The sequence below is a fragment of the Tamandua tetradactyla genome, chromosome 11, assembly GCF_023851605.1.
Source record: "Tamandua tetradactyla isolate mTamTet1 chromosome 11, mTamTet1.pri, whole genome shotgun sequence".
NCBI lineage: Eukaryota > Metazoa > Chordata > Mammalia > Pilosa > Myrmecophagidae > Tamandua > Tamandua tetradactyla.
In genome coordinates this window covers 4,612,936-4,638,359 of record NC_135337.1, presented here as the reverse complement: position 1 = coordinate 4,638,359, position 25,424 = coordinate 4,612,936, and the positions used below count along the sequence as shown (strand labels likewise).

Sequence of the window (25,424 nt, the reverse complement as noted above, 5' to 3'; positions counted from 1 at the left end):
TAGTTTTCACTTTGCATCCTTCAGACCCAGATAATTTTTCACCCTTGAGTTATGTTTAAAATATAATGTCCTTTACTTGCCCTGAGAAGGCATTTTCTTCTAAATTGCAGGGCAATGAAGAGCGCTGTAAATATTTACTTTCTCGGTTGGAATTCTCAAATTAGTACTAGAAATAGATGCACTGTGAACTGCAGTGGCTCTGAGCTGGAGTGACTCTTGTCAGTCCTAGCAATGCTGCTTTCTCCTTACCCATCCTCTCCTTTACCTCTGACGAGACTGGAATATAGTCCAGCTTATTGTCCCCATCTCTCAGTGATGCTTTCTGTTTCAAGGTGATTAACAGGCGATGTCTCTGTTCACAGCGGGCAGTTGCTGGAGATGCCTCTGAGTCAGCACTCCTAAAGTGCATTGAATTGTGCTGTGGTTCTGTGAAAGAAATGAGAGAAAGATATGCTAAGATTGTCGAGATCCCCTTCAATTCCACCAACAAATACCAGGTCTGAAGATTTGAGAGAGAGTGCGGGGTGGGCCACTGGGGAGAAGGGGTTGAAAATAGCAACTGTTAGAAGAAATACTCTCCTCCCTTTTTTGATTCTGCAAGCTTAAATGTTTTTTTAAAGTTAAACCACTCCAACTTTTACATAAGTTTTAACTTTACATTTTACCCTTGGCCTACAAGGAGAAAATTGTAACATTTTGAGTAATAGTAAGATAAATGAAGCCTCTTCTGAAATATTGTTTGGGCCCCCTTGAATGCCCATTTGTGATTGGGGGGGTGTGTTTGCACGTGCGTGCCAATCCCTTTGTTCCCGAATTTTCTTCAGTGGAGTCTTGATACGAGCATGCATCACAAGTTTATGAATGTTATCACCATACTGGTTTTTTCTGAGGCATTCAAAGTATGTTACAAAGTATAAGACCCTTCAAAGTTCAGAAGGGATCTGGGGCTTTCTTAACACAAATCCCAAATATTAATTGGTGTTTCTCATTACCTGTTGTGGACTGCCACATCCAGCCACCTAGTGTTCACATGTGCACCATCCTTTACAGCTGTCCATTCACAAGAACCTCAACACGTCCGAGTCCCGGCACCTGTTAGTGATGAAGGGAGCCCCCGAAAGGATCCTGGACCGCTGCAGCTCTATCCTGCTGCACGGGAAGGAGCAGCCCCTGGACGAGGAGCTGAAGGATGCATTCCAGAACGCCTACCTGGAGCTGGGCGGCCTCGGGGAGCGAGTGCTAGGTAGGTGGGAGCGGGAGGTGGGGACAGCAGAGTGCCCAGGGCCCACCTCGTTTTCTGCTAAGTGGTCTCATCTCTTAGACGATTACAAGTTGCATTACTGCTCTTTGTGACTTACTTGTCCTCCTGTAAGCTGTTCTGGAGGGCTCCTTCTTGATTTGCCTTCCCGTGGTTTGAAAACAATGTTAGAAATGTTGGGCTGTGGGCGACCAAATCCTGATGGTCTGATTTTGCGTCATGCTTAGACCTTTGGTCTCATGCTGGCCAGTTCTGTTTGTTTAGAAAAGTAGAGGGGTGGGGGGGGAGTTTTATTATCTAACTTAGTTATGATGACCATGATCTGTTAATAGTACATCTAGAATGCAGCCGTTTCCTGACCACCATAGAATGGTTGTGAATTTACATGAGAACTTACACAGTTAACTCATAAACTAGGTTAGCAGTAAACTTTTAGACAAGGATGCCATCTATCTTTTCTAACCTGTTAGCGACCAAAGTTGGGAAGTTCATTTCACCTGTTTTATAATGTAGTGGGGAAGGTAGCATTTAATAGTATCTTGTAGATTGGCAGATACAAATTCTTTATTTATGTAATCCTTTCTGTTCTCCTGAGCTGAGGTCAAACTGATTGCCTGGTCCCACACTCTGGTTCACCCCTTCTCCCTCGTGTCTGACTCCAGGCGTCTTTCCTATATGTCTGCCCTACTTAAAGATCCCTGTCTTCCTGAGTTTTTTGTTTTCCCACCTGCACCACGCCAAAGTGGAAGCTGTCTCTCTTTGAACTCACGTGGTACCTTGTATCACTTTTAGGGCCCTTGTAACCTTAACGCAGCATTGAAAGGAATGTCTTCAATAACTTGTGTTCATTACGATACTAGACGATAAAACCCCTTGGACAGAACGTGTCTGATTCACGTTTGTCCTTTAAGCACCAACCACAGTGCTCCACATTGGCCCACGGTATTAGACTTTGGTTAAATGACCACGTGGGCGCAGGTGCTGTCCTCCATTTTCCACCTGGGGAAGCTGAGACACGTTACTGCGTGCTTTGCCCAATCAAGTAACTTACTCTTGGTGGCCAGGTTGAGTACCTCCGAAGCATCATCATTCAGGGCTCTTCACAATAAACAGTTCCTGGTTTTCCGAGACTTGGTGATGGTCTTTTTGTGGGGGGTGCAGGGTCTGGGAATCGAACCAGGTCTCCTGCATGGAAGGCGATCATTCTACCCCTGAACCACCCGTGCACCCGCTGAGGTTCTTTTAGAATTTTTTTTTCTTTCAATAATTGTCACTTGTAAATGTTAAAACCTTCATTCTGTTATAAAACCATATTTTAGAACAGTGTTCCAAGCTGCTCCCCCAGCCAAGGTAGGCAGGACGGATGGCAGGTTGCTCTCGTTGTTCTGCTGGCTGCAGGACTGAAATCCTCACGGGTCCCCTGGCCCTCCTTGCAGGTTTCTGCCACCTCCTTCTGCCAGATGACCAGTTCCCCGAAGGGTTCCAGTTCGACACCGATGATGTGAACTTTCCTGTGGATAATCTTTGCTTTGTGGGGCTCATCTCCATGATTGACCCTCCGCGGGCTGCTGTGCCTGATGCCGTGGGCAAATGTCGAAGTGCTGGAATTAAGGTGAGGTCCCGGCCGGCTGCCTCGGTTCGCCACTCACGGCCATGGGCACTTCATGAATGGGCCGCCAACTTGGGGTCCAGGTGGCCAGCCACATTTCTCACCTGGAGCATTGATTTTTCACCTCCAAAGCTTTAGTGGACGCCAGAAGAGACCAAACAGTATCAAAATGTTGTAAACATTGTAAAAGTCGTAAACATTAAATAAGAAATTAAAAAAGAAAGTTAAGTTCACAATGTTGTGCTACTAGTCTCACCATCCATTACCAGATCTTTTCCTTTAAAAAAAGAGAGAGGGTGGGCCAAGGTGGCTCAGCAGGCAGAGCTCTTGCCTGCCATGCCGGAGACTTGGGTTTGATTCCCAGTGACTGCCCATGCAAAAAAAAATTTTTTTAAGTATGTAAGCAAAGTTAAAGGAGGAAAAGATTTGGTGTTTTTTTTAAATACTTGCATTATCTAACTTGAATTTTTTCTTTATTTTTAGGGGGGAAGTTTTGGATTTACGCCCCAAATCAGGATTCTCACATACCGTGCTATTATTAATACCTGGCATTGGTGTGGTACATTTTTTAGAATTGATGAAAATATATTTGTATAATTGTACTGTTAACTGTAGTCCATGGTTTAAGTTAGGGTTCCCTGTGCTATGAAGTTTCCGTGTATTTTTTTTTTTTTATTTTTTTGTTCTAGCGATGTATACAATCTAAAATTTCTCCCTTTTGACCGCATTTAAATTTATAACTTAGCGCTGTTAAGTTCGCAGTGTTGTGCTCCCATCACCACCATCCATTACCAGATCTTTTCCATCATCCCAAATAGAAACTCTGTACACTGTAAGACTTAACTCCCAATTCCTTAACCTCTACCCCATCCCCTGGTAGCTTGTTTTAGATTCTGATTCTTTGAGTTTGCTTATTGTAATTATTTCATATCAGTGACATCATACAATATTTGTCCTCTTGTATCCGACTTGTTTCACTCAGCATGATGTATGTCTTCAGGGTTCATCCATGTTGTGTATATCAGGACTTCATTCCTGTTTATGACTGAAAAATATCCCATTGTATGTATCTACCACATTTTATTTATCCATTCATCGGTTGATGGACTTGGAAGCAACTTGGGTTGCTTCCATCTTTTGGCAATTGTGAATAATGCTGCTTATAAACATCATTGTACAAATACCTATTCAAGTCCTTGGGTTCAGTTCTTTTGGGTAGATGCCTAGAAGTCGGGTATGGTAGTTCTGTACTTAGCTTTCTGAGGAACTACCAAACTGTTCCACAGTGGCTGTACCATTTACGTTGCCACCAGCAATGAATGAGTGTTCCTGTTTCTTCACATCTTCTCCAACACTTGTTTTTTTTTAATAGTAGCCATTCTTGTGGGTGTGAAATGTTATCTCATTGTTAGTTTTGATTTGCGTTTCCCTAATGCCTAAGAATATTAAGCATTTTTTCATGTGCTTTTCGGCCTTTTGAGAGATGTCTATTCAAGTCTTTTGTCCATTTTGAATTGGGTTGTCTTTTTGTGGTTGAGTTGAAGGATTTCTTTATATATTCTGGATATTAAACCTTTATTGGATGTGTGGTTTCCAAGTGTTTTCTCCCATTGTGTGGAAGGTTGTTTTACTTCCATGATGAAGCCTTTTGAGGTGCGAAAGTTTTTAATTTTGGTAGAGTCCCTATTTACCGTTTTGCTGTTGTTGTTTTGCTTTGGGTATGAAGTCTGAAAAACCGTGGTCTAATGCAAGGTCCTGAAGATGCTGCCTTATGCTTCTTCTAGGAGTTTGATAATTTAGGCTCTTATATGTGGGTCTTTCCATTTTGACTTTATTTTTGTTTATGATATGAAGTGTGGGGTCTTTTACAAATGGGAGTCTAGTTTTCCCAGCACTGTTTGTCAAAGAGACTGTTCCTTCCCAAATGAGTCATCTTTGCTCCTTGTCAAAAATCATTTGACCATATATGTGAGGGTTGATTTCTGATCTCTGTTTGATTCCATTGGTCTGTATGCCAGTTTCATGCTGAGTTTTTTTTTCCCCCCATGTAAAAAGAAGTTCATTTAAATTTCATAATCACCTAGCCCATGCTGTTTTATGACTGAGATTTTGTAATTTTTTAAGATTGGGAAGTGTGAGGAGTCCTCCAACTTTGTTCTTTTTTTTTTTTTTTTGGCATGTTCAGCCTTCCATGTAAGTTTGATGATTGGCTTTTCCATTTTCAAAAAAAGTTTGTTGGAATTTTTATTGGGATTGCATTGAATCTGTAAATCACTTTGGGTAGAATTGACATCTTAACGATATTTAGTCTTCCAATCCATGAACATGGAATATCCTTCCATTTATTTAAGTCTTCTTTCATTTCTTTTAGCAATGTTTTTAGTTTTCTGTGGACAGGTCCTTTACATCCTTGGTTAAATTTTTATTAGAACTAAGAGCTTTGTTGTGGATTTAATGAACTTTTGTTCATACGTAAAATGGTTTGCTCTGTGTCCCTGCCTTTCTAACTAACCAAATATTAATTGGATATGGTAATGCAGTGTGGCTGGTTTGGTGTCCCCCTCGTGTTGGGTATTTGATAACTGCTTTTTTCATTTTCATAAGTAATAATGCCCTAAAAACTGTTCAAATTATTTCCCCACCAATTTATTTACTATACAGTATATTTTAAGTAACATCATTGGGTCAAAAAAGATAAACCATATCTCTCCCCCCAGAAGTTGGGCCAATTTGATAGTGCTAACTAGCAATATGCGACACAGTCCCACTAGCATCAGATTTTTATCTTTTTTTTTCTGATTTGAGTACGTTTGAGCATTTTTGTGTGACTGTGTAAAAGGGAAAACAGATATTAGGCTTCCTAGGCAATCTTATACCAAGAGAGAATCTGGGTATTGGCTTTATATTTTCTTTCCATATGTTTATATTTTGGCTAGTTATTGATTTTCAGGTTTATATTCACATTCCTTTCCTTTTGATATTTCAAGCTGCATAGTCCTCAATATTTACTTTTACCTACTTATATGAGACTTTTTAACCTCATTTTGCTTGGCAGCTGCATTCAGTAAATTGTCCTCTTTCTTGTTGTAGGTCATCATGGTCACAGGAGACCATCCAATCACAGCCAAAGCCATTGCCAAAGGTGTGGGCATCATCTCGGAAGGCAACGAGACCGTGGAGGACATCGCTGCTCGCCTCAACATTCCAGTGAGCCAGGTGAACCCCAGGTGAGGCCGGAAGCTCAGGTCACAGCCTGCCTTGAATGTGCAATGTTGGTAGTTTGAAATCTTAAGCTAGCTTCTGTAGCTGGCTTGCTTCAGGTTTGCCCCAGGTAAGCCAGAGCTTTGTGCTCGGCTCAAAGTAATCATGTAGTTTCTAGGTTGGGTTTTAAATAAGCAAATCATGACAGCCAACACTTAGACAGTGCTTACTTTTCTAAATGCTGGATATATTGACCTATTAAGTAAGCGTTCCCATTTTGCAGATGAAGAAGTTGAGGCTTAGAGAGGTACACAAAGAAGTGATGAGTCACGTAATAACCTTTGGTAGTCTGGCTTCCAGTTTCATGCTGTTATCCTCTAAGCTACAACACCCAGCATCTAGTGCCTCATCAGTTTCCAAGTAAAATGAGGAATAAAATGAGGAAAGGATAGCTACAGGTAGTTCAGGCCAAAGCAGGAAAACTTTGGCAATAAAGTAAAATACCTGATGGAGGCAAGTTAGTTTTACTTTGTTTCTTTTCTTTTTTTTTTTTTTTTTTTAAGTTTTAGAACCCCTCCTGCTACTTCAGGTGGGAGTGGAGGGTTTTGTTCTTTGTCAGCTCTGCCACTTCCTAAAACAAGGTCTTATTATTTAAATGAGTTCTTTTACAGAGATGGGAAGGGAAGATGGTAGTCCTGTCCCGCATGTGGTTGTGAACCCTGAAATAATATATGTGCAAATGCTTAAAAAAAATTGCTTTGCAACCTGTAAAATGGGAGAGAGTCCCTCTGGCTTTGTTTATAAAGTGTTGTGCACAGTGTAACTCAGCATCCCCTCTTGAGGTGACAAGCACTGTGCCGATGAAGTAATGTTGGCGCTGCCCTGGTCTCCTAATTCTCCCAGAGACGCCAAGGCCTGCGTGGTCCATGGAAGTGACCTGAAGGACATGACCTCCGAGCAGCTGGATGACATTTTGAAGTACCACACTGAGATTGTGTTTGCTAGGACCTCTCCGCAGCAGAAGCTTATCATTGTGGAAGGTTGCCAGAGACAGGTCAGTGGGCAGCCAGGGGGGAGTGAGAGAGCCGCTCCACACTCGGGCTGCCTCATGGCCTCTCCCGGGACTGTTCCAGGCACTGCTGACCCCACTTTGGGGTTCCACTGAGCACAAAGCCACACTGATGGAAACACTACATGGCTGTTTTCAGGCTTGGCACATATATGCCAGGAAGATGCCTATTGTTTAATAGAGAAAGAAGCACTTTACAATGCAGGAATTCCTGTGGCCCAGAGTTTGAACCTTCAGAAGAATTGTCTGGAATAATAATATGGGGCCTACGTTGGAGATAGGAATGTCCAGGAGTCTCTCATCCCCTACCTTGAAAAGGCCAGGGGCTGTACATAAATGAATGGGATTTTCCAGAGCCCACTCATCAAAACATTGATTGCTTTCAGGACCTCTTATTGAGGAAGGGAGAATGTTTGGTGCTGCTCCTCAACCCTGCTTTGGGATCTTAGCTGAGGCAGGTTCTGAGATGACCCACAGGCTCAGGGGCACAGGCACAGCATCTTTAAAGGGGAGGGGCATATGCAGGCGTGCCGCTCACTTATTTCCCTCCCTAGACTAAACAGTGTTTATGAGCCCATCTCCCCCCCTTTCCCCGGGCAGGGCGCTATCGTGGCTGTGACCGGCGACGGTGTAAATGACTCTCCAGCCCTGAAGAAAGCAGACATCGGGGTTGCCATGGGGATCGCCGGCTCAGATGTGTCTAAGCAAGCAGCTGACATGATTCTTCTGGATGACAACTTTGCCTCAATTGTAACTGGAGTAGAGGAAGGTGAGAACAACGTGGTGAAGGTTTTCCCCTAAGAACTCAGCTCAGCCCTGCTGATCCGACTCTGTTTCCATGCGCTTGCTGAAATGTGCCGAATGGGACAGAGTCTGTCCCTCTCTTCCGCTGCACAGTAAGATCATCCCGCTCTCCTAGGTCGTCTGATCTTTGATAACTTGAAGAAATCTATTGCCTACACCCTAACCAGCAACATTCCGGAGATCACCCCCTTCCTGATATTTATTATTGCAAACATTCCACTACCCCTGGGGACCGTCACCATCCTCTGCATTGACCTGGGCACCGACATGGTAAGTGGGCATTGTGATTTGCACATGGCACATGATGCCAAAGAAGGGGCCCCATACCCTCACACGCTGGGGTTGCTGGTCACAGCTGTGGCCCCACGAGTCCCATGGCCGGCGTTAGGACGAGGAATTAGTGACATGCCGCGCGTGTCCCAACTTTGCAGCCTCAAGGGATCCGTGAGCTCATCCTTCTGTCGTCACCTGTTTATCAACCAGGAATCTCCCCCTTTATATAGTTAATTTTGTAATCCCCTTTTGTCCTTCCTGCCCTAGGTTCCTGCTATCTCTTTGGCTTATGAGCAAGCTGAAAGCGACATCATGAAGAGGCAGCCCAGAAACCCCAAAACGGACAAACTTGTGAACGAGCGGCTGATCAGCATGGCCTACGGACAGATCGGTGAGCGAGCCACCAGCCCCTTGGGGCACAGAGCAGAGTTGTCCCGTCACGTGAGCTCTGGGGGCTGTGTCTGCCCCAGACTGTGTGAGGTGGATTTCTGACTTCAAATCTAGGGTGCACCAGTAACATAGGGTGAGACTCTGGATTTTTCTTTCAGATTCTCTTTCATGTGAGAAGAAATTTATTGTTGTCAGCCTGGTAACTTTTTTGTCAAAAAGAATTCTTTAGACTTCAGCCCCTCTGTGGCCTGGCTAAATTCTGCCTGAGAACCAAAGATGACTCTTCTCACAGAACCTTAGTGAACGCTATCTGTGTAGCCTTTTCTCCATGCCAGGCATTGTTCTAATGAAATGCACTTCTTAACTCAAAGAAGACAGACACATGGCATCTGTCGCTAATATGGACTAGAGAATTGAGCTTTGAAGAAATTATACAGGTTTGCAGATTTGGCTAGTAGGTTACTCTGTACCAACAAATGGTCACTCTGCACACCCCTCTCTTAGCTCAGCACTTGATTTCTGCTCCACCAGTTGTGCAGGGCCGGCTAACAGGTGGTCTACGTGCTGGGCAGTCGAAGGCCTTTTGTTTTAAATCCTTGGCCAGTCTCCTTCAAGAGAAGCCTGGTGATGCCCCCAGGAACAGCTCATTCTTCAGTGTTAAAGGGTGGCTGCTTTGAGAGCACTTGGGTAATCTGGAGCAGATGGGTACGTGAGGGAAGGCATACCGAAGGTTCACTTGGCAGTTGCTGACCAGAAAAGCAGTTGGCTGATAGCCCGTCCTGACCTCATCCAAGGAGGCCTGATTTTGAGAGGAAGGTGAACTAGAGCCCAGAGCATAGGTTGAGGGGTGGCCCTGAGGAACTTAAGGCAATGGGATTCCGTGGGATGCCAGGGGAGAAGGATCCTGAAAACAGGTTGGGTTGGGAGGGGGCTACGCTCGTCATTTCCACAACGGCTGGCAGAATGGTAATGTATAAAAGTTTTAGAGATGATAATGCAAAAGTGTGCAGAGATTCAAAGTAGGGAAGTTGGCTTTCCCTTACCCCTACCCCCACTGCCAAGCCTGCACCTGATGGAAGCAGATGATCAACTACGAGGTGGGTGTTTGCTGGCAGGACCCATAAGCCTTCATGTAGGCTCTGACAAGTGACTCAGAAAGTGGAGAGAGCAGCAGACTAGGAGCCGTGCCCCTGGGGTCATGCCACCTGTCGTGAGTGACTGGGCAAGTCTGACCCGTGCCTCGTGCCTCGTCAACCAGAAATGACGATGTCCCTACAGCACCATCCCCTGGCCAGCTGCGGTGTTCCGATGACGTCTGATCACCAAGTTCTAGCATTCAAGTCGTTTTCTCACCTTCCAGGGATGATCCAGGCCCTGGGAGGTTTCTTCACTTACTTCGTGATCTTGGCCGAGAACGGCTTCCTCCCGATCCACCTGTTGGGCCTCCGAGTGAACTGGGATGACCGCTGGATCAACGATGTGGAAGACAGCTATGGGCAGCAGTGGGTGAGTGAGGGCCCTTGGCCTGACCGGGGCCAGAGCTCTTCCAGCCCTGCTGGGGCCGTGTCGTGCAGCCGCCAGCCCCGCGGGCAGAGAGCACAGGCTCACCTGTTTGCCTTCTGGGTTGCAGACCTACGAACAGAGGAAAATCGTGGAGTTCACCTGCCACACAGCCTTCTTTGTCAGTATCGTGGTGGTACAATGGGCTGACTTGGTCATTTGTAAGACCAGGAGGAATTCTGTCTTCCAGCAGGGGATGAAGTGAGTAGTAAAGGACAAGTTGGGGGACCTTGGCTCAGAGGAAGAGATTTGGTGATTCTTAAGCCCTTTGCAGACAGCCTGACACTTGACACATGGCAGTTTCTGTACTGTCTGGTTCTGCAGAGATTTAGGAAGCAAAATGTAATTTTCCAGGTTTTTCATCTGACCTCGGAGTGCCTAAGTGTAACAATACATAAAGACGGCAGCCTGCCACTTAATGCATAGCACCAGAAGATAAACGTATGACCTTGGTGTCCTTGCTCTCCATTTGCATTTTTTTAAAGCTTTTATCCCCCTTTCATTTCAGGAACAAGATCTTAATATTCGGCCTCTTTGAAGAGACTGCCCTTGCTGCTTTCCTTTCCTACTGCCCCGGAATGGGTGTGGCCCTGAGGATGTATCCCCTCAAGTAAGTGGATTCTCTTAAAGTTCCAAAAAAATGAAATGGTATGTGTGGCCTTTTCCCTTGCAACATGCATTAATTGCCGTTATCTTCAAAACTTTCGGGGTGGCTGTATACAAGAGCGCCTATGGATTAGAAAATTTAAGACTCCAGATGCAACACATCCAGAGGCTGGTATGGTTTCAGCCAGTGCTCAGGGTTTGGCCCAAGATAGGGCTAGACGGGCTTTTGAAACCTCAGAGGAAATCGCTCAACCGGTGACCACCTCAATTGACTCGAGTCCTCCGTGGCCAGGTCCCAGCTGCCATTCGATGTCCACCAGGTGTGCCCTGGATTGAGGGACGTGGGTCCACCGAGTGTCCTAAGGCAAAGCTTCCCCACCTTTCTGGTCCTCCAAGTCTTGTGCTCTCAAAGGAAAAAGGCAGGAGAAACAGACCAAAGGTCCTTTTATTTTAACAATCTGTTTTGGGTCAAGTTGATCCGAGGAGACAGACCGCTAGGTAAAAGTCTTTGCTCAGAACCAGCTCACCTTGAACACTGAATATCTTTGCACTTCTGATGAACTTGAATTCTCCTGTACAGCGGGTGCCACAAACTGGTAGGTTTTGGAAACACCGGGTGTGTCTGGTGATGTCTGGCACCTGGGCTCGCCTAACAAGTAGATGAGATGTGCTGATCCACAGGAACGGGACCTGGGACAACACAAGTTCCTTCAAGAAAGCTTCTGATTGACAGCATGTGTCAGTACCCACTGCCCCCATCCCTGCTCAAGCCCATCTGGACCATCTCAGAAGTAGACTGTTGGCAACACCCCCTCCTGCTACTCTCACCCTATCATTGACTTCCTGGCAAATGATGTGCAAAGTAAGCCTGGCATGCAGGGTCTGGCTCATTATTGTCCCAGAGCATATTTCTAGCCTCCTCTTGTACCATCCAAGCTTATGTTAAGTAAATTCAGTGTTCTCTTCCTCTGCTTATGGATTTGGTGAGGGTGTTCCCTTCCCCCCTGGAATGTCCCCTTTGTCCACCCCACCAATCCTGATAAATCCTTCGGGGCTGATTTTCTTGGAACTTGCCCCCATGTGATCCTGCCTTCCTGGACCCGTGCAGTTGCATGTCTTTTTTTTTTTTTTTTTCTGTCTTTGCAGCCCCAGCACTCTGTACAGAGCTGCCATGCAGCAGGGACAAGACATGTCCAAGTTGGGTTATGTTAGCTTGAGCCATTCTTTAAGAAGAGTTGGGGCTAGGAGAGGTCACAGTTTTCTGAAAGGCTGAAATGGACAATCACACTAAAATAAGGATAGTGCCTCCGGACATTGTGATTTTCTGAGTCCTTCAATCTTTTGCTGCAACTAGAAAACTTGTTCTTGATGAGTTCTACTCAGCTTGAAAGGAAGGTGGCTTAGTTACTCTGGCTGCTGTGTCAGTGTCACCATGTGGTAGCTGCTGTCGAGTAGAGGTAGGTCGAGAAGAAGAGACTTCCAGACTTGTGCCAGGAGCAGCCTTCCTCAAATGTTAACTGAGAGCAACTGGTGCTCAAGAAAACATATTCCTCGGACTAAGGCTGCCTGGGGCCTGTCTCCAGGCGGGGGTCTTTGTACGGATAGCCCCCTTTAGGACTCCAGCTTTTGCATTCCCCAGATCTCGGACTCAAAAAACAGCCAACTATCCTGTATTCTATTATAAACCAGCATTAGAGGATGAACAGAACTGGTTTTAACCCACACTGGCAGTTCTCAAGCCTCACAAACCAGAGCATTAGACACATACACTCAAGAGCCTCTTTTAAAACACTTTTTTAAAAGAAGGGGGGGCGGCGAAAGTCCACTCAGAGATTGTCAACAGAAAATACACTCCCCTCATCCCACAAACCGATTCTTAAAACAAAGCTGAAGGTGGGTTACATCTTAATAATAAAATCCATAATAAAACCCACTGTTTGATTTCTTCTGTATTCTAGACCCAGAGAACATGCAGCAACAATCTGTTTTTAAGGCATTTCTCCGTGCTCTGTGTTAAATGGCTTCAACGTTAGCCATGGCTTTACTTGTATTCTCCTTTCAGGCTGTTTCATTGTCGCTGCAGCGATGTGCAATTTCTCTCTCTCTGAATTGTGTTCATGTGTGTACAAATCATACCTAATTGTATTTCCAGACCTACCTGGTGGTTCTGTGCCTTCCCCTACTCTCTTCTCATCTTCGTATATGATGAAGTCAGAAAACTCATCATCAGGCGACGCCCTGGCGGTAATTATAGGCCTTTTAACTTGGGAAGGGAGATGGGGTGGGATGGGGGAATAGTTCTGTTGGCTTTTGTTACGTTCCTGTGTGAAGGTCTGGGCTCCCTCGATGGTCAGTCTGATGGACTAAAGCCGTCAGACCAGCACACGGTAAACTGAGTCAGCCACTGTCACATCTTCTCAATGCAGCTCTCATGGTTTGAGAATTGGTCCCATCTCAGACTTTAAAGTACGAACCAAATAAGACAGACCAAAAACTTGGTCAGAAACCTAAACCATCCTTCCAAGACATTTAAAGAAGTAACGTTTGTCCATATTGAATTGGGGTGTCCGCCCGCTCCCCAGGGTCAGTTCTCAGGTAGACTCTTAGCACTGCTTTCCCCTCTGCAGCGGTGGAGCAGGAAGGGCTCACTGCAGTGTGTCTTTGTCTCTCTCTCTGCTGCCCACAGGCTGGGTGGAGAAAGAAACCTACTACTAATGCCCCCTCCTGCACGCTGTGGGACATCCTGCCACACTCTGCACCCATCACCCGCCCCTCTTTGTGTACTTCAGTCTTGGAATTCAGAACTCTACCCTGGTAGGAAAGCACCGAAGCATGTGGGGGAAGAGGCCCGTCCTGAAATGAAGCATGTGGCTCTGGGGGGCGGGGGGGGGGGGCTGCCTGAAAAACATCTGTCCATGGGAATGACCGCGGGGAAGGTTTTTATGTGCCTTTTTGTTTTTGTAAAAAAGGAAAACCCGGAGAGACTGAAAGAATACATTTTATATCTGGATTTTTACAAATAAAGATGGCTATTGTAATGGACTTCGCTGGTGTGCCTTTGCTTCTTTGGTGGAGAGGTCCGTGGGTCATCTCTCAGAGCTGTGCATCTCACCTTGTGACACCGCCCCACACCCACACACACACACACACACACACACACACACCCCAGCATCAGCGTCTGGTCCGTGGGTCATCTCTCAGAGCTGTGCATCTCACCGTGTGACACCGCCACACACACACACACCCCAGCATCAGCGTCTGGTCCGTGGGTCATCTCTCAGAGCTGTGCATCTCACCGTGTGACACCGCCACACACACACACACACACACACACACACACACACCAGCATCAGCGTCTGGTCCGTGGGTCATCTCTCAGAGCTGTGCATCTCACCGTGTGACACCGCCACACACACACACACACACACACACACACACACACACACACACACCAGCATCAGCGACTGGTTAGAAATGCAAACGGGGCCTCCCTGTCGAGGCAGAAACCAGGCCGCAGGCTGCATCAAGTTCTCCAGGTGATTCTGATTCACGTTCAAGTTTGAGAACATTGGGCTGAGAGGAAACGTTCTGCCCGTGAGCTTTTCTTCTTAGGGAATGAGCCTTCCTGTCCCATGACCCAGTCCCCCGGGGGCATGGCCTAACTCCGCCCACTGCCATGGAGAAGCTCACCTAGAAGATTTCCAGGCCCGGGTGGGGGCGGGGTGGGAATATCACAAACTTACAGCTGATTTTCCTCTCTCGCAGTCACAGGCCCTCAGACCTTCCTGCTCCCTCTTTCCCATCCAGGATAGCCCGAAGTGCCTCTAGACCAGGGTTTGTCTGAGAAGCAGAAATCTCTATATACACCGTCTTTTAGGACATGCTGTGCATTAAAAAGTGGTTCTATTCCATGTAATTTGTTCTTAATTTAGCATCAAACAGCACCATTTCAGAAAGTAATTACGTGCCAGAAGGCACTCAAGAAAAAGGTGAAAGAGATCTATTTACTTCAGGGCCAAGTCTCAGAACACCTCCTGCTTTCAAAGAGTTTGTGTGAAAGCCTCACGTCTGCCTGTATCACTGAGTGTCGTGAACCAGGGGCTGTCACCGCCGAGTGTTGAGTGTCAAGGTCAAGTAAATGCGCAGAGTCTATCTCTGGCACTAAACTAAACGGGATCTGCCAGATGATCATAGATTGGGTTCAAGTGTTACCCGAGAAGCTTGGTTCATTCTCTTGCCTCTTTAGTGCCACCCCTAAGCTGTGGGGGCTGGGAAGAGGAGCAAAGGAATCCACCCAATTCCTCGGCTGAGCTGGCCGCTGTTGCCCCCCACCCACTCCAGTGAAGGTTTCTGATGGATGCTGGAGGTGGTGTGGGACAGGATGGTCTGCAACTTCTTAGTTGTCCCAGTTCTCCCCTCCTTTCTTGGCTGTGTTTTCCTCCATCACGCTTTGTGCATGTAGGCGAGTCACCTTTCAAGAGAGCCATTCATTCTTACCAACATCAGGAAACTAGGAGGAAGCCAAAAGCACGAGCAGATAATGGCCTCAGGAGTAGAGGGTAGTAAGACCACTGGCAAGCAGGGCCTCCTTGGCCTTCAGTGGGAATCGGTTGACTCAGCTCTACTGATACCTCATATGCTTGTCCTGCCATGGGCCTTTTCAGATAATCGGGAAAGATGTTTTGGCCGTCACCACCCCTGTCCCTGTGTGCCTGCTTTCTGGTGCCTCTGGAGAGTTGGTCAGGGCACCTGCGATTGTGACAAAGGTTATGGGTATTCCCTGATGTAAAAGAATTTTGAAACGGCCTCAAACTGAGCTCTGGAGGGTGCCCCCAGGTTCTCAGGTTCTCATGCTGCTCTCAGACTGCTGGGAGATACCCAGAGTAGAGAGCGGGAGAAAGCAGGGCAAAAGGGAGACTGAGCCTCCCATCTCTTTTTCCACCAGAACTCTACCTTTTTCTGTTTGGCTGTCATTTGAATGAAAAGTCCTCCAGCCAAGCATTTGAGCTGCATAAATCAATTAAGTGACCTGCAAATATGGGGTAAAGTTAGTACCCAACCCCTTCCTAATGGACTCAGGCTCTTTTTGAGCTCTCTAAAAGCAGCAAAAGTGCTTGGATTCTCCTGTCTATCTCTTCACACAAATGTCATTTTAGCCCTGGCAGTAGTAGCTAAATACCACCCCAGAACAATAGCTGAAACATCTGTGCAGTGACCCCCAGCTTCTGCCTGTCCCGTCATGTTTCCCTGCACCTGATCCCATCCCAATAACCTTTTCATGTTCTCCTGGGGCCTTTGATCCCTCACCTCTGGGCCACCTTAATATTTGAACTCCCACTGGTTATTTTCAACTTCCTTATTGGTGTCCTGTCCGCATTTAAATTTAAGTCTCATTCATCTCTTACTTCCTTTGCCCCCACCTCCCTCCCACATCTCCTTCCTTTCATAATCAAGCTTCTAAGAAGAGTTACTGTCACTTCCCTACTTGCTCACCTCCCAATCATTCCTCAGCCTTCTTCATTCTGGCTCCCACTGAAATAGTGCTGGCCGAAGTCACCACTCACCTCCCGACGGTTCAACACCGTGATGTGTCTCAGTCCTTCCTTGGTCTCCCTGGCGCTTACATCATAGGTCACACAGCCTCCTGCTTGTCTTTCCATCGTGACCTCTGGCTACTCCGTCTTGCAGCCTCCTTTTCCACTTGCTCCTTTGGTGTTAGTTTCCCCAGGGAGATTCTAACTGCCTCCTTTCTCTCCCCATCAGACTCTTCCCGGTGTTTACATCATGCATAACATTGCTGCCTATAGGAGATTTCCAAAGCTCTCCAAACTACTCCTTTTTTCTGAGCTCCAGACCCATAATTCCAGTTGTCTACTGGACATCTCTATTTATTCAGAAAGAGCACAGGGCATTGGAGTCTGAGCCCTAATGACACATCTTAAGCTTGGGGTCTCTCAAAATGAACATGCCCTAGGCCATGACACCCATCACTTTGTTACCCAAGCCAGGAACCTGTGTGTGAAACTCCCCACTCCCTTTCCGTGCTGTGGCTGCCACCACCCACCACCAGTCCCTATTGCTTCCAGGTGAAGGGCTAAGAACAGGGGTTTTGTGACTTAAAAGCCTTGATGCCGATGTTGGTCCTTTATGTACAGGGTGATCACAGGCACATCACTCAACCTCCTTGCACTCCATTCACTCTAGAGATGATGCTTCAGAGTTGTGCAAAGAATTAAGTGAGATTATGTGTAAAGGATTAGCACAGTCACTGGCCCAATACATCATTTCCTCTACTGCCACTGCCCATTACACCTGGACCTCAGCCAACAGCCCCTTACTTTTTGCCTTCCTCTCACCCAGCGGTTCTCAAAGTGTGACCACTGGACAAGTAGCAGCAGCATCAACTGATCCTTGTTAAAAATGCAAACCATTAGGCTCCACCGCAAATTTACTGAACTGAATTCTGAAGGTAGTGCTCATCAATCTGATTTAGTACGCCTGCTGGGTGACTGATGTGGGGCAAAATTTGAGAATCGTGGCTCTAATCCCTTTTCCAAGCTCCACCATCCATATGTCTTTCCCCCACTACTCCAGCATATAAACTTGACTGTGCTCAGCCATTCTAACTCCTGTGTGGTCCCCTAACGTGTCACACCCTTTCCTCTACCTGCCTGCTGGGTCCCCTTGGCATACCCCTTTCCAACACACCCACCCTGCCCCAGTGTCATTCACCTGAATAATCCACTCACCTTCGGATACCACTCATGCCTTCCCTCCTTGGGAAACAGGCAGGTGCTCCACATTTTTGCATGTCTTACTTTCTGTAGCACTTATTTATGTGTCCTCTGATGTACTGAATTCCTTGAGGACAAGGACCCGTCCTACCTACTCCCCCAACATCTAGCACAATTGTTGAATGAATGAATGCTTCTCATCAGACTTATTTTTTTGCTGTCCAAGTAGTCATATTTTTAATATTTCCTCCACAGCTGCAGCCATTGCTTCTTGAATCAGGGCTGAAAAATTTACTCAAGGGAAGTCCATGCCCAGGCTTGCTAGCTATCTGTGAGTTAGGGCTGCTCTTTCTTTCTCTCAAAACTTTAGAGCTGGAAATTGGAGAGTGTAGGAATGAGTCATGCGTGGAATGGGGCTGTCCTAAAGTTTAGGGGGAGTCCAATGGCAAGTGAAGGTAGAGGGTAAAGAAGACGGTCTACAGAGATAGAAAGCTTCAAGAGGGATACGGGTTCTTAGACTTGCCTAGATTCCAGAGATTTTCAGTCCATGTCCTTGGTCTCAAGTTGTCTCACAAGAAACTCTGCCTGCCCCCCAACCCTCCTCCAATTTGGGTGAAATCTCCCGTTAGATAGTTAATCCTACTCTATAGTTCCTCGTAGAACTCACAATTCCAATTATTCATGCTAATTGATTATGTAACTCTTAGTTTAAGATTCATTTTCTCCTGCTAATCTGTCAGTTTTTTCCCCCATTTTATCTCTAGTGCTCAGCTCTGTGCCTTACAAAGAGAATTTAGCATTTTGCACATTTTTCAATACTCCCTAAGAACGGGGCAAAGAGGCAGAGGGACTTGCCCAGGAAGTCAGACACTTAAGAAGAGACGGCAAGGCTACTGTAACTCCCGGGTCTTCTGCTTCCAAGTTATACGCTGTTGACCTGCGTGTCCACCTCCCAGAGGCAACCCCCGCCAGGAGCAGATGTGCTCAGGGTGCAGGTGTCTCCTGGGTGGGCTCTGGCTTCGTGGTTGGGCCTGCAGAGGATTTTGGCCCGTGGAGTTTCAAGGGTCGGGTGTCTTCTTCACTCTCTAGGCCCCTCACACTGTGTCCCTGCAGAGACCTCAGCAGTGGTTTGGGAATGCTGGTTCCTCAGCTTATCCACTGGGCAATTGGGACAAGTTATTTACTTTCTCCAAGCCTGTCTTTCTGTCTATAAAATAGGGGAGATGCCCATGGCTGCCTCATGAGGCTGTTGTGAAGGTTAAATGAAGGAAATGTGGAAAGTTCTTGGCACCGTGCCTGCCCTTCATAAGGGTCCATAAAAGGTAACTCACATCTCCATCCGCCCCCACACATATCTCCGCGGTCATTGTGGGGGGAATGCTTTGTGCTCCCACTTAATAGAAATGGCTACTTACCGTACAGCGATTGCCATGTGCCAGGCAATCTCCCAACCTACAGCCATCTTACAAATGAGAACACTGAAGTCCAGAGATGTGAAGCAATTCGCCCAAGGTCACACAGCTAACAAGCAGCAGCGGTGTGCAAGTCTGCCCTGAGCCCAGACAGAGGGGCTTGGAGTTCAGGCTGTTAACCATTTTGTGCCTGGGGCATAGAAGTGCTCAGAAAGTGCTGGCTGTTGTGGTAGAAAAGGCTGAGATGGGGGAGGGGGGTGGGGTGGGATGGGGTTGGGGGGCTGGTCAGCACCGGTAAAGGTCAGTGTTTTTATGAAAAACAAAGAGCTGGGAAGGTTAGTGTTGGTGTTAAAACATCAGATCATGGAAAGTTTCTTGGAAATTAAGCACATGCTTGTTGAACAGTGACTCAAATGGATTTGCCCCCAGGAGCTGCTGGGTGATCAAGCTGCAAGTTGCATAACTAGAAGCACGAAGGCAAGCTGCTCTAATCCCAGGCAAGCTCTGCACCCGTCTGGCCAAAGAGCAGGTTCGCTTCTCAGGCCTCGGCTGCCTCCAACCAGGGCTGCAGGTATGGGTGGCAGGGACCCTCTCCTCCTGCAGGCTGAAGAAGCACCTTCTCTGTGTTGATTGCTTTTTAGTAGTGAGTTTCTAACACTGGGTTTCCCCGCCCAGCCTTCTCAAAACAGGAAGGCCTTGCCTTCTAGAAAAGGCAGGATCCTTTCCCGTATTTAGGACATGGACGAGGTATAGCTAATCTGTGCATAAGAAGGCAGAATTGTTTAAAGAGGTTCTTTGATAATGAGAAGAATCTCTTTGTTATTATGAGTAATTGCTCCACTTGAAACTGGCTGTCAGTTTCTAAATTTTTTTCTCAAGATGATAGACATATGTAGGCATTCTTGCCAACTAAATATTGTCCCAGAAATGCGGTGCCATTCTTAACAACAATGAGAGTCCCCTGTGTGTGAGTTCTCTCCCAAAGAATAGACAGCACGTGCTCAAAGCCAGCTCTCCATCCCACGGCCCCTGCCAGGAGAAGCTTCCAGCCCTCACGGATCACACACTCCAGTCCATCTCAGATGCTAACAGAGCAATGGAAGGGAGAGGGAACTGACATTCACTGGACACATATCATGTGCCCACGGTACTGTCTTTGGCCTTCATATTTATTTCATTTAATCCTATGAGGTAGATAGCTTTCCCACTTTACAGAGGGAGAAAATGGAAGCTCAGAGAGATGCATAATTTAGAAAAGGGGTAAGAGGGTGAGCAAGGGTTTGAACACAGCTCTGTAAATCCCGGGTATTTCTGCCATGTCAAGCTGCCTCCCTCTACGGACATGAAAGGATCTGATGCTTCCAGTGATGGTTTATACTTCAATGTTCTCTCCCTAAAGGCAGAGACCCACACACAAACACAGGCACACCGAGGATTGTGGGTTCACCTGCATGGGTATCTGTTATGGTATTCCAGTGTAGCAGTAAGTGGGTAGGTAGCAACGGGCTCACTGTTCAACGAGCCATGCCCCTTTCCTCCCGAGCTCACAGCTGGCCCACACTTCCCAGCCTCCCTTGAAGATGTGCAGCCACGTGCCTCTTCTGGCCAACAGAATGTTAGAGGACCTGACAGTCACATTGCTTCTGGGCCTGGTTCCGATGGAGAAAGACCAAGAAAGGATCCTTGTTCTTCCTCTATCGCCCCTAGCTGCACGGCAGGAGAGACAGGAAGGCCCCAGAGCAGTGACTCTTAGCCTTACCTACATGATGAAATCATCCGGGGAGCTTAAAAAAAATCTCATGCCCAGGCTGCATCCAAAACCAGTTAACTTAGTCTCTGGAAGTGGAATCCAGTCATCAGGATTTATTACTCAAGTTCTCAGGTGACTCCTATGTGTAGCCTACATGAAGAGCCATTGCCTCAGGACAATGGTTCTCAGAAATGTGCCTCCCATCCAAGCTCCAGCAGCAGCACCCGAGAACTTGTTGGAAATGCAGATTTTCATGCCCCACCCCAGACCTACTGAATCAGAAAGTCTGGGGAATCTTACTTTAAGAAGCTCTCGGTTCCTGATGAACCTCTACCCTAGAGGGAGGTAAGCCACAAGACAAAAGCTGCCTGGGTCCTGAGTTACTGCTTGGAGGAGGGCTAAGAGGACAGGAACGCCCACCTCGGACTATTTTATGGGCTAGGAATGAGGTTTTATTGTGTTAAGCCACTGATTCAGTCCGTAAATGTAGGAACTTCGTGAGTTGGCTGACAACATTAGAATCTTGAAATCAGCTGAGATGAGAATATTTATACCAAGGACAAATGCTACCAACCAGATGTGTTTTCCCAGAGAGCTGGTTGTTAAACATAAACCAGTCACACCACTGCATGCATCTGAGAGTGGAGGGCAGCAGGGTGCAATGTCCCTGGACCCTAATGAACCATCAAAGGAAATGCCACCTTGTGAGGTTCTCCAGCCCCTGTCAGCACTCAGGCTTCTCTTGCTGTCATTTTGTCCTTGCCCAGTCCTTGTCTTTGGAGTTCCCAGAAGCAGAGAGAGGAGGGCAGTAGGAAGCAGAGGCGGTGAATGGTCAGGAGAATTATGTTGCAGGTTAAAAATGGCTGATGGGTTTACAGCAGGGCTTTCAGCCCCAGCATTATTGACCTTTCGAGCCGGATAATTCTTTGGCATGGCTGTTCTGTGCACACTGTAGGATGTTTAGCAGCATCTCTTGCCTCTACTCACTAGATGCCAGCAGCTTTTCCACACCCACCCCTGCCCCGTTGTGACAACCAAAAATGTCTCCATATATTGTCAAATGTTCCGGGGTGGGGGTGGGGGCAGGGAGGGCAAAATCACCCCCGGTAGAACTACCTAAAAGGGAAGAGACACCCTCAGGATGGAGGGCTGGGCCTCCATCTTCCATCTCAGCCCCCACAATTTAGGGAAGACACTCTTTGGCTCAAACACAATCACATGCCCTCCTTCCACAGCTTTTATCAGTGTCTTTTCCATGGCTCCCCATCTTCCATGACCACGCCATCTCTTCTCAACCACAGAGTACCCGGAACCTTTACCACCATTTCAGCTCTTGGTTTGGGGGTGTCTGATGGTGATCTCTAAGTGCTTGAGGTGTGTCAGCTTCTTCCCTCCACACTAACAGCCTAGACCCCTCCCTCAAGGCAAGATGGTTAGGGATAGAGAATACTGGTTCTAATGGAAGACGGTCTGAGTGGATCCTGGCTCTGCCATGCTTCACCTGTATAACATTAGGCCAATTACCAAACTTCTCTGAGCCTCCGTTTCCTTCTTGTTCAAATGGGAAAGTATCATTTCCTACTTCATAGAGTTGTGGTGAGGATAGAATGAGATAACGCTCAACAAGCCTTGGCTACTGTTGTTCATTAAACTGATTTTGCAGAGTGCACCCAGGATGGTGGACAGTGTGCCAAGGCTGGGGATGAAGTATTGGGCAAAGCACAGCACATTGCCCAGTCCCTGGTGCTCACGGAGTGGGGAAGGCAGTCCAGGGTGCTGGTGGTCAAGAAGCTGTGTGATAGGGTCAAAATGTGGGGAGGCGGGGGAAGGCTCTCTAGAGCCCTCAGAAGGGGTCCAACAAACCTTGGGGAGAAAATGAAGGTGGCACTATGGAGATACTGCTGGCTGGCTGCCAAACAGACAGACAGACAGCCCTCCCCTTTGTGCTCACCCACAGAACCCTGTGCTCCACTGCGGGCTTCCTGGTTTGCTGGGCCTTCCTGATAGAATACCAGATCTTTTCCCTATTTTCTCTTCCCTTTTCTTCACCACATCCCACCCCAGTTCCCTTCTTCCACCTCCTTGCAACCATTTTAACCTGTTGATGTACATCTTTTTATTTGAATGTGTTCTTGCAACATGTATATTGTTTTTTGTGTATGTATTTTTAAACTTTTATTATGAAAAATCTCTAAAGTACACAGAAATAGTGGTAATAATATAACAAGCCTTCCTGGAGCCATCACTGGTTTCGACAATTACCAATATCTTTGTCAATTATTTCCCTATTCTTCTCCCTTCACCCTTCACTCTTTTCTTTCAGAACTAAGGAAAATTCCAGACACCATGTCAATTCACCCACAGATACCTTCAATAGAAAAGGCCGTTTAAAAAAAAATCATAATGGCAAGAAAGGGGGAAAATTCAACTTCCCCATTTGGAGAACTCCTGAAATTCTCTCAAGCAATGTGGACAACCAAATCAATAGGTCAAGCTCTCCCTCAATCTTGGGGTTTGTTCATATGAAACTTATCCCTGCAAAGGATGGATAAGGCCTACTTAAAACTGGCCTAAGAGTCACCCCCAGAGAACCTCTTTTGTTGCTCAGATGTGGCCTATCTCTCTCAGCCAACATGGCAAGCAAACTCACTGCCCTCCCCCTCTCTACATGGGACATGACTCCCAGGAGTGTAAACCTCCCTCACAACGTGGGACAGAGATCCTGGAATGAGCTGGGACTCAGCATCAAGGGATTGAGAAAACCTTTTCTACCAAAAGGGGGAAGAGAGAAATAAGACAAAACATCAGTGGCTGAGAGATTTCAAACAGAGTCGAGAGGTTATCCTGGAGGTTATTCTTATGCATTATATAGATATCCCCTTTTTAGTTTAAGGTGTATTAGAGAGGCTAGAGGGAAGTGCCTGAAACTGTAAAGCTGTGTTCCAGTAGCCATGTTTCTTGAAGACGATTGCATAATGATATAGCTTTCGCAATGTGACTGTGTGATTGTGAAAACTTTGTGTCTGATGCTCCTTTTATCTATGGTATGGACAGATGAGTAAAACATATGGATTAAATATAAATAAATAATAGGGGGGAAAATCATAACACCAAGGAGATTTTTTATCTTGTTTTGGTGTTACAAAGCATTTTGTTTTTAAAGTTTATGTGTACATGTGTTATGTATAGTTCTGATGTGTCACCTCCAACTGCAGCACCCTGCCTTGCCACATGCATCCACCACATTTTACCTCTTCTTTCAGTGATGGACACTCGGGTTGCTGCTCCAGTTTCCCTCCACCACAGATAAAGCTGGAGTGTACATCCTCACACGTGTCTCCTTGTGGCCTTTTGTGAGACCATCCCTGAGAGCAGAATTGCAGCATCACATGGTCCCCATTTACGTAACTAGACCCAGGCCAGACTGCCCTCTAGATGGATGGCACCAGTCCACACGCCCACCATGACAAGCATGAGTGGTCCCGGAACTCCATGTCCTGACAACGCTTGGCATTCTCCAGTTTTCTGATGTCGTCTGTCTAATAACGGCGAAGTTATGTATTGTTTATATTCATAATTCTCTGATGGTTACCAATGATTTCTTGAGATTCTTTTTATACGTTTGTCAGTTTTGGGGGTTCACTCTTCTGTAAATTGCATGTCCATATCTCTTTTTTATTGATATATATTGTATATTCACATACCATGTAATCATCCAAAGTACACGATCAATGGTTCACAATATCATCCTATAGCTGTGCATTTATCATCACAATCGACTTTGTGTGTGTGTGTGAAAAATAACACATATGCAAAAAAGCAATGCATTTCAAAGCACATTGCAGCAATTAGTCGTAGAACAGATTTCAGAGTTTGGCATGGGTTACAATTCCACAATTTTAGGTTTTCACTTCTAGCTGCTCTAAGCCTTTTAGAGGCTAAAAGAAATATCAATACACTGATTCAGCATTCATACTCATTTGTTAAACCCTACCTTTTCTGTATAACTCCACCATCACCTTTGATCTTTCTCCCACTCTTTAGGGGTATTGGGGCTATGCCCATCCTAACTTCTTCATGTGGGAAGGGGCTGTTAATAATATGGGACAGGGGATGGAACTAGCTGACGTTCTGGAGAGGCTGGCCCCTCTGCATTTCAGGACTTATCATGTCCAGGGCCCCATCCGGAGGTTGTAGGTTTTTGGAAAGTTACCCTATGCGTGGAACCTTCACAGACTCTCATACAAGGCCCTAGGCATTCTTTAGGATTGGCAGGAATGGTATTGGTTGGGGTTTGGCAAGTGATGATAGGTACCAGACTGCATGTCCCTATCTTTTACCACCTACTTCTGTTAGGTTTGCTGGCTTGTTCTTGATTCGCAGGAATTCCTTGCATAGTCTAGATATTAATTTCTGTCCATTTTAAACATTGCAAGGATCTTCCCCATTCCATTATTTTGTCCGTGGTCAGAATCCTATTTTTGACCAGGGACCCACCCATCCTTCCCTCCCATCCCTAGCTCCAGGGAGGAAATCCTGTTCATCTGTACCATATTCCCCCTGCCAGTGGTAGGTTAAGAATGGGGTTGTGACCCAATTCTGGCTATTGAGATGGAGAAGTCAGCCAGCAGGCTTCCAGGAATTTTTTTATTCTTGAAAAAGAGAAGAAGGAAGAGCCAGTCTTTCGTCCCCCAGGTGTGGTCTCTGGATGTGACAGAGAGTTTCTATTTTGCTACCAGCCTGAGCATAAAGCCAATG

General features: G+C 46.5%; 1 protein-coding gene across 1 annotated transcript in view; it reads left to right on the top strand.

Annotated features, from left to right (window-relative positions):
• Window positions 1-13,812, top strand: part of ATP1A1 (ATPase Na+/K+ transporting subunit alpha 1) — a 32,498-nt gene extending 18,686 nt beyond the window's left edge. Inside the window, exons 11-23 of the mRNA XM_077119783.1 lie at window positions 363-497; window positions 1,051-1,243; window positions 2,695-2,870; window positions 5,958-6,094; window positions 6,972-7,122; window positions 7,738-7,906; window positions 8,057-8,211; window positions 8,482-8,605; window positions 9,965-10,110; window positions 10,235-10,365; window positions 10,673-10,774; window positions 12,923-13,014; window positions 13,457-13,812. Of these exons, the coding sequence (XP_076975898.1) occupies window positions 363-497; window positions 1,051-1,243; window positions 2,695-2,870; window positions 5,958-6,094; window positions 6,972-7,122; window positions 7,738-7,906; window positions 8,057-8,211; window positions 8,482-8,605; window positions 9,965-10,110; window positions 10,235-10,365; window positions 10,673-10,774; window positions 12,923-13,014; window positions 13,457-13,485 (1,740 nt within the window). The 3' untranslated portion in view covers window positions 13,486-13,812. The remainder of the gene's footprint in view (window positions 1-362; window positions 498-1,050; window positions 1,244-2,694; window positions 2,871-5,957; window positions 6,095-6,971; window positions 7,123-7,737; window positions 7,907-8,056; window positions 8,212-8,481; window positions 8,606-9,964; window positions 10,111-10,234; window positions 10,366-10,672; window positions 10,775-12,922; window positions 13,015-13,456) is intronic.
• The last annotated feature ends 11,612 nt before the right edge of the window (window positions 13,813-25,424 follow it).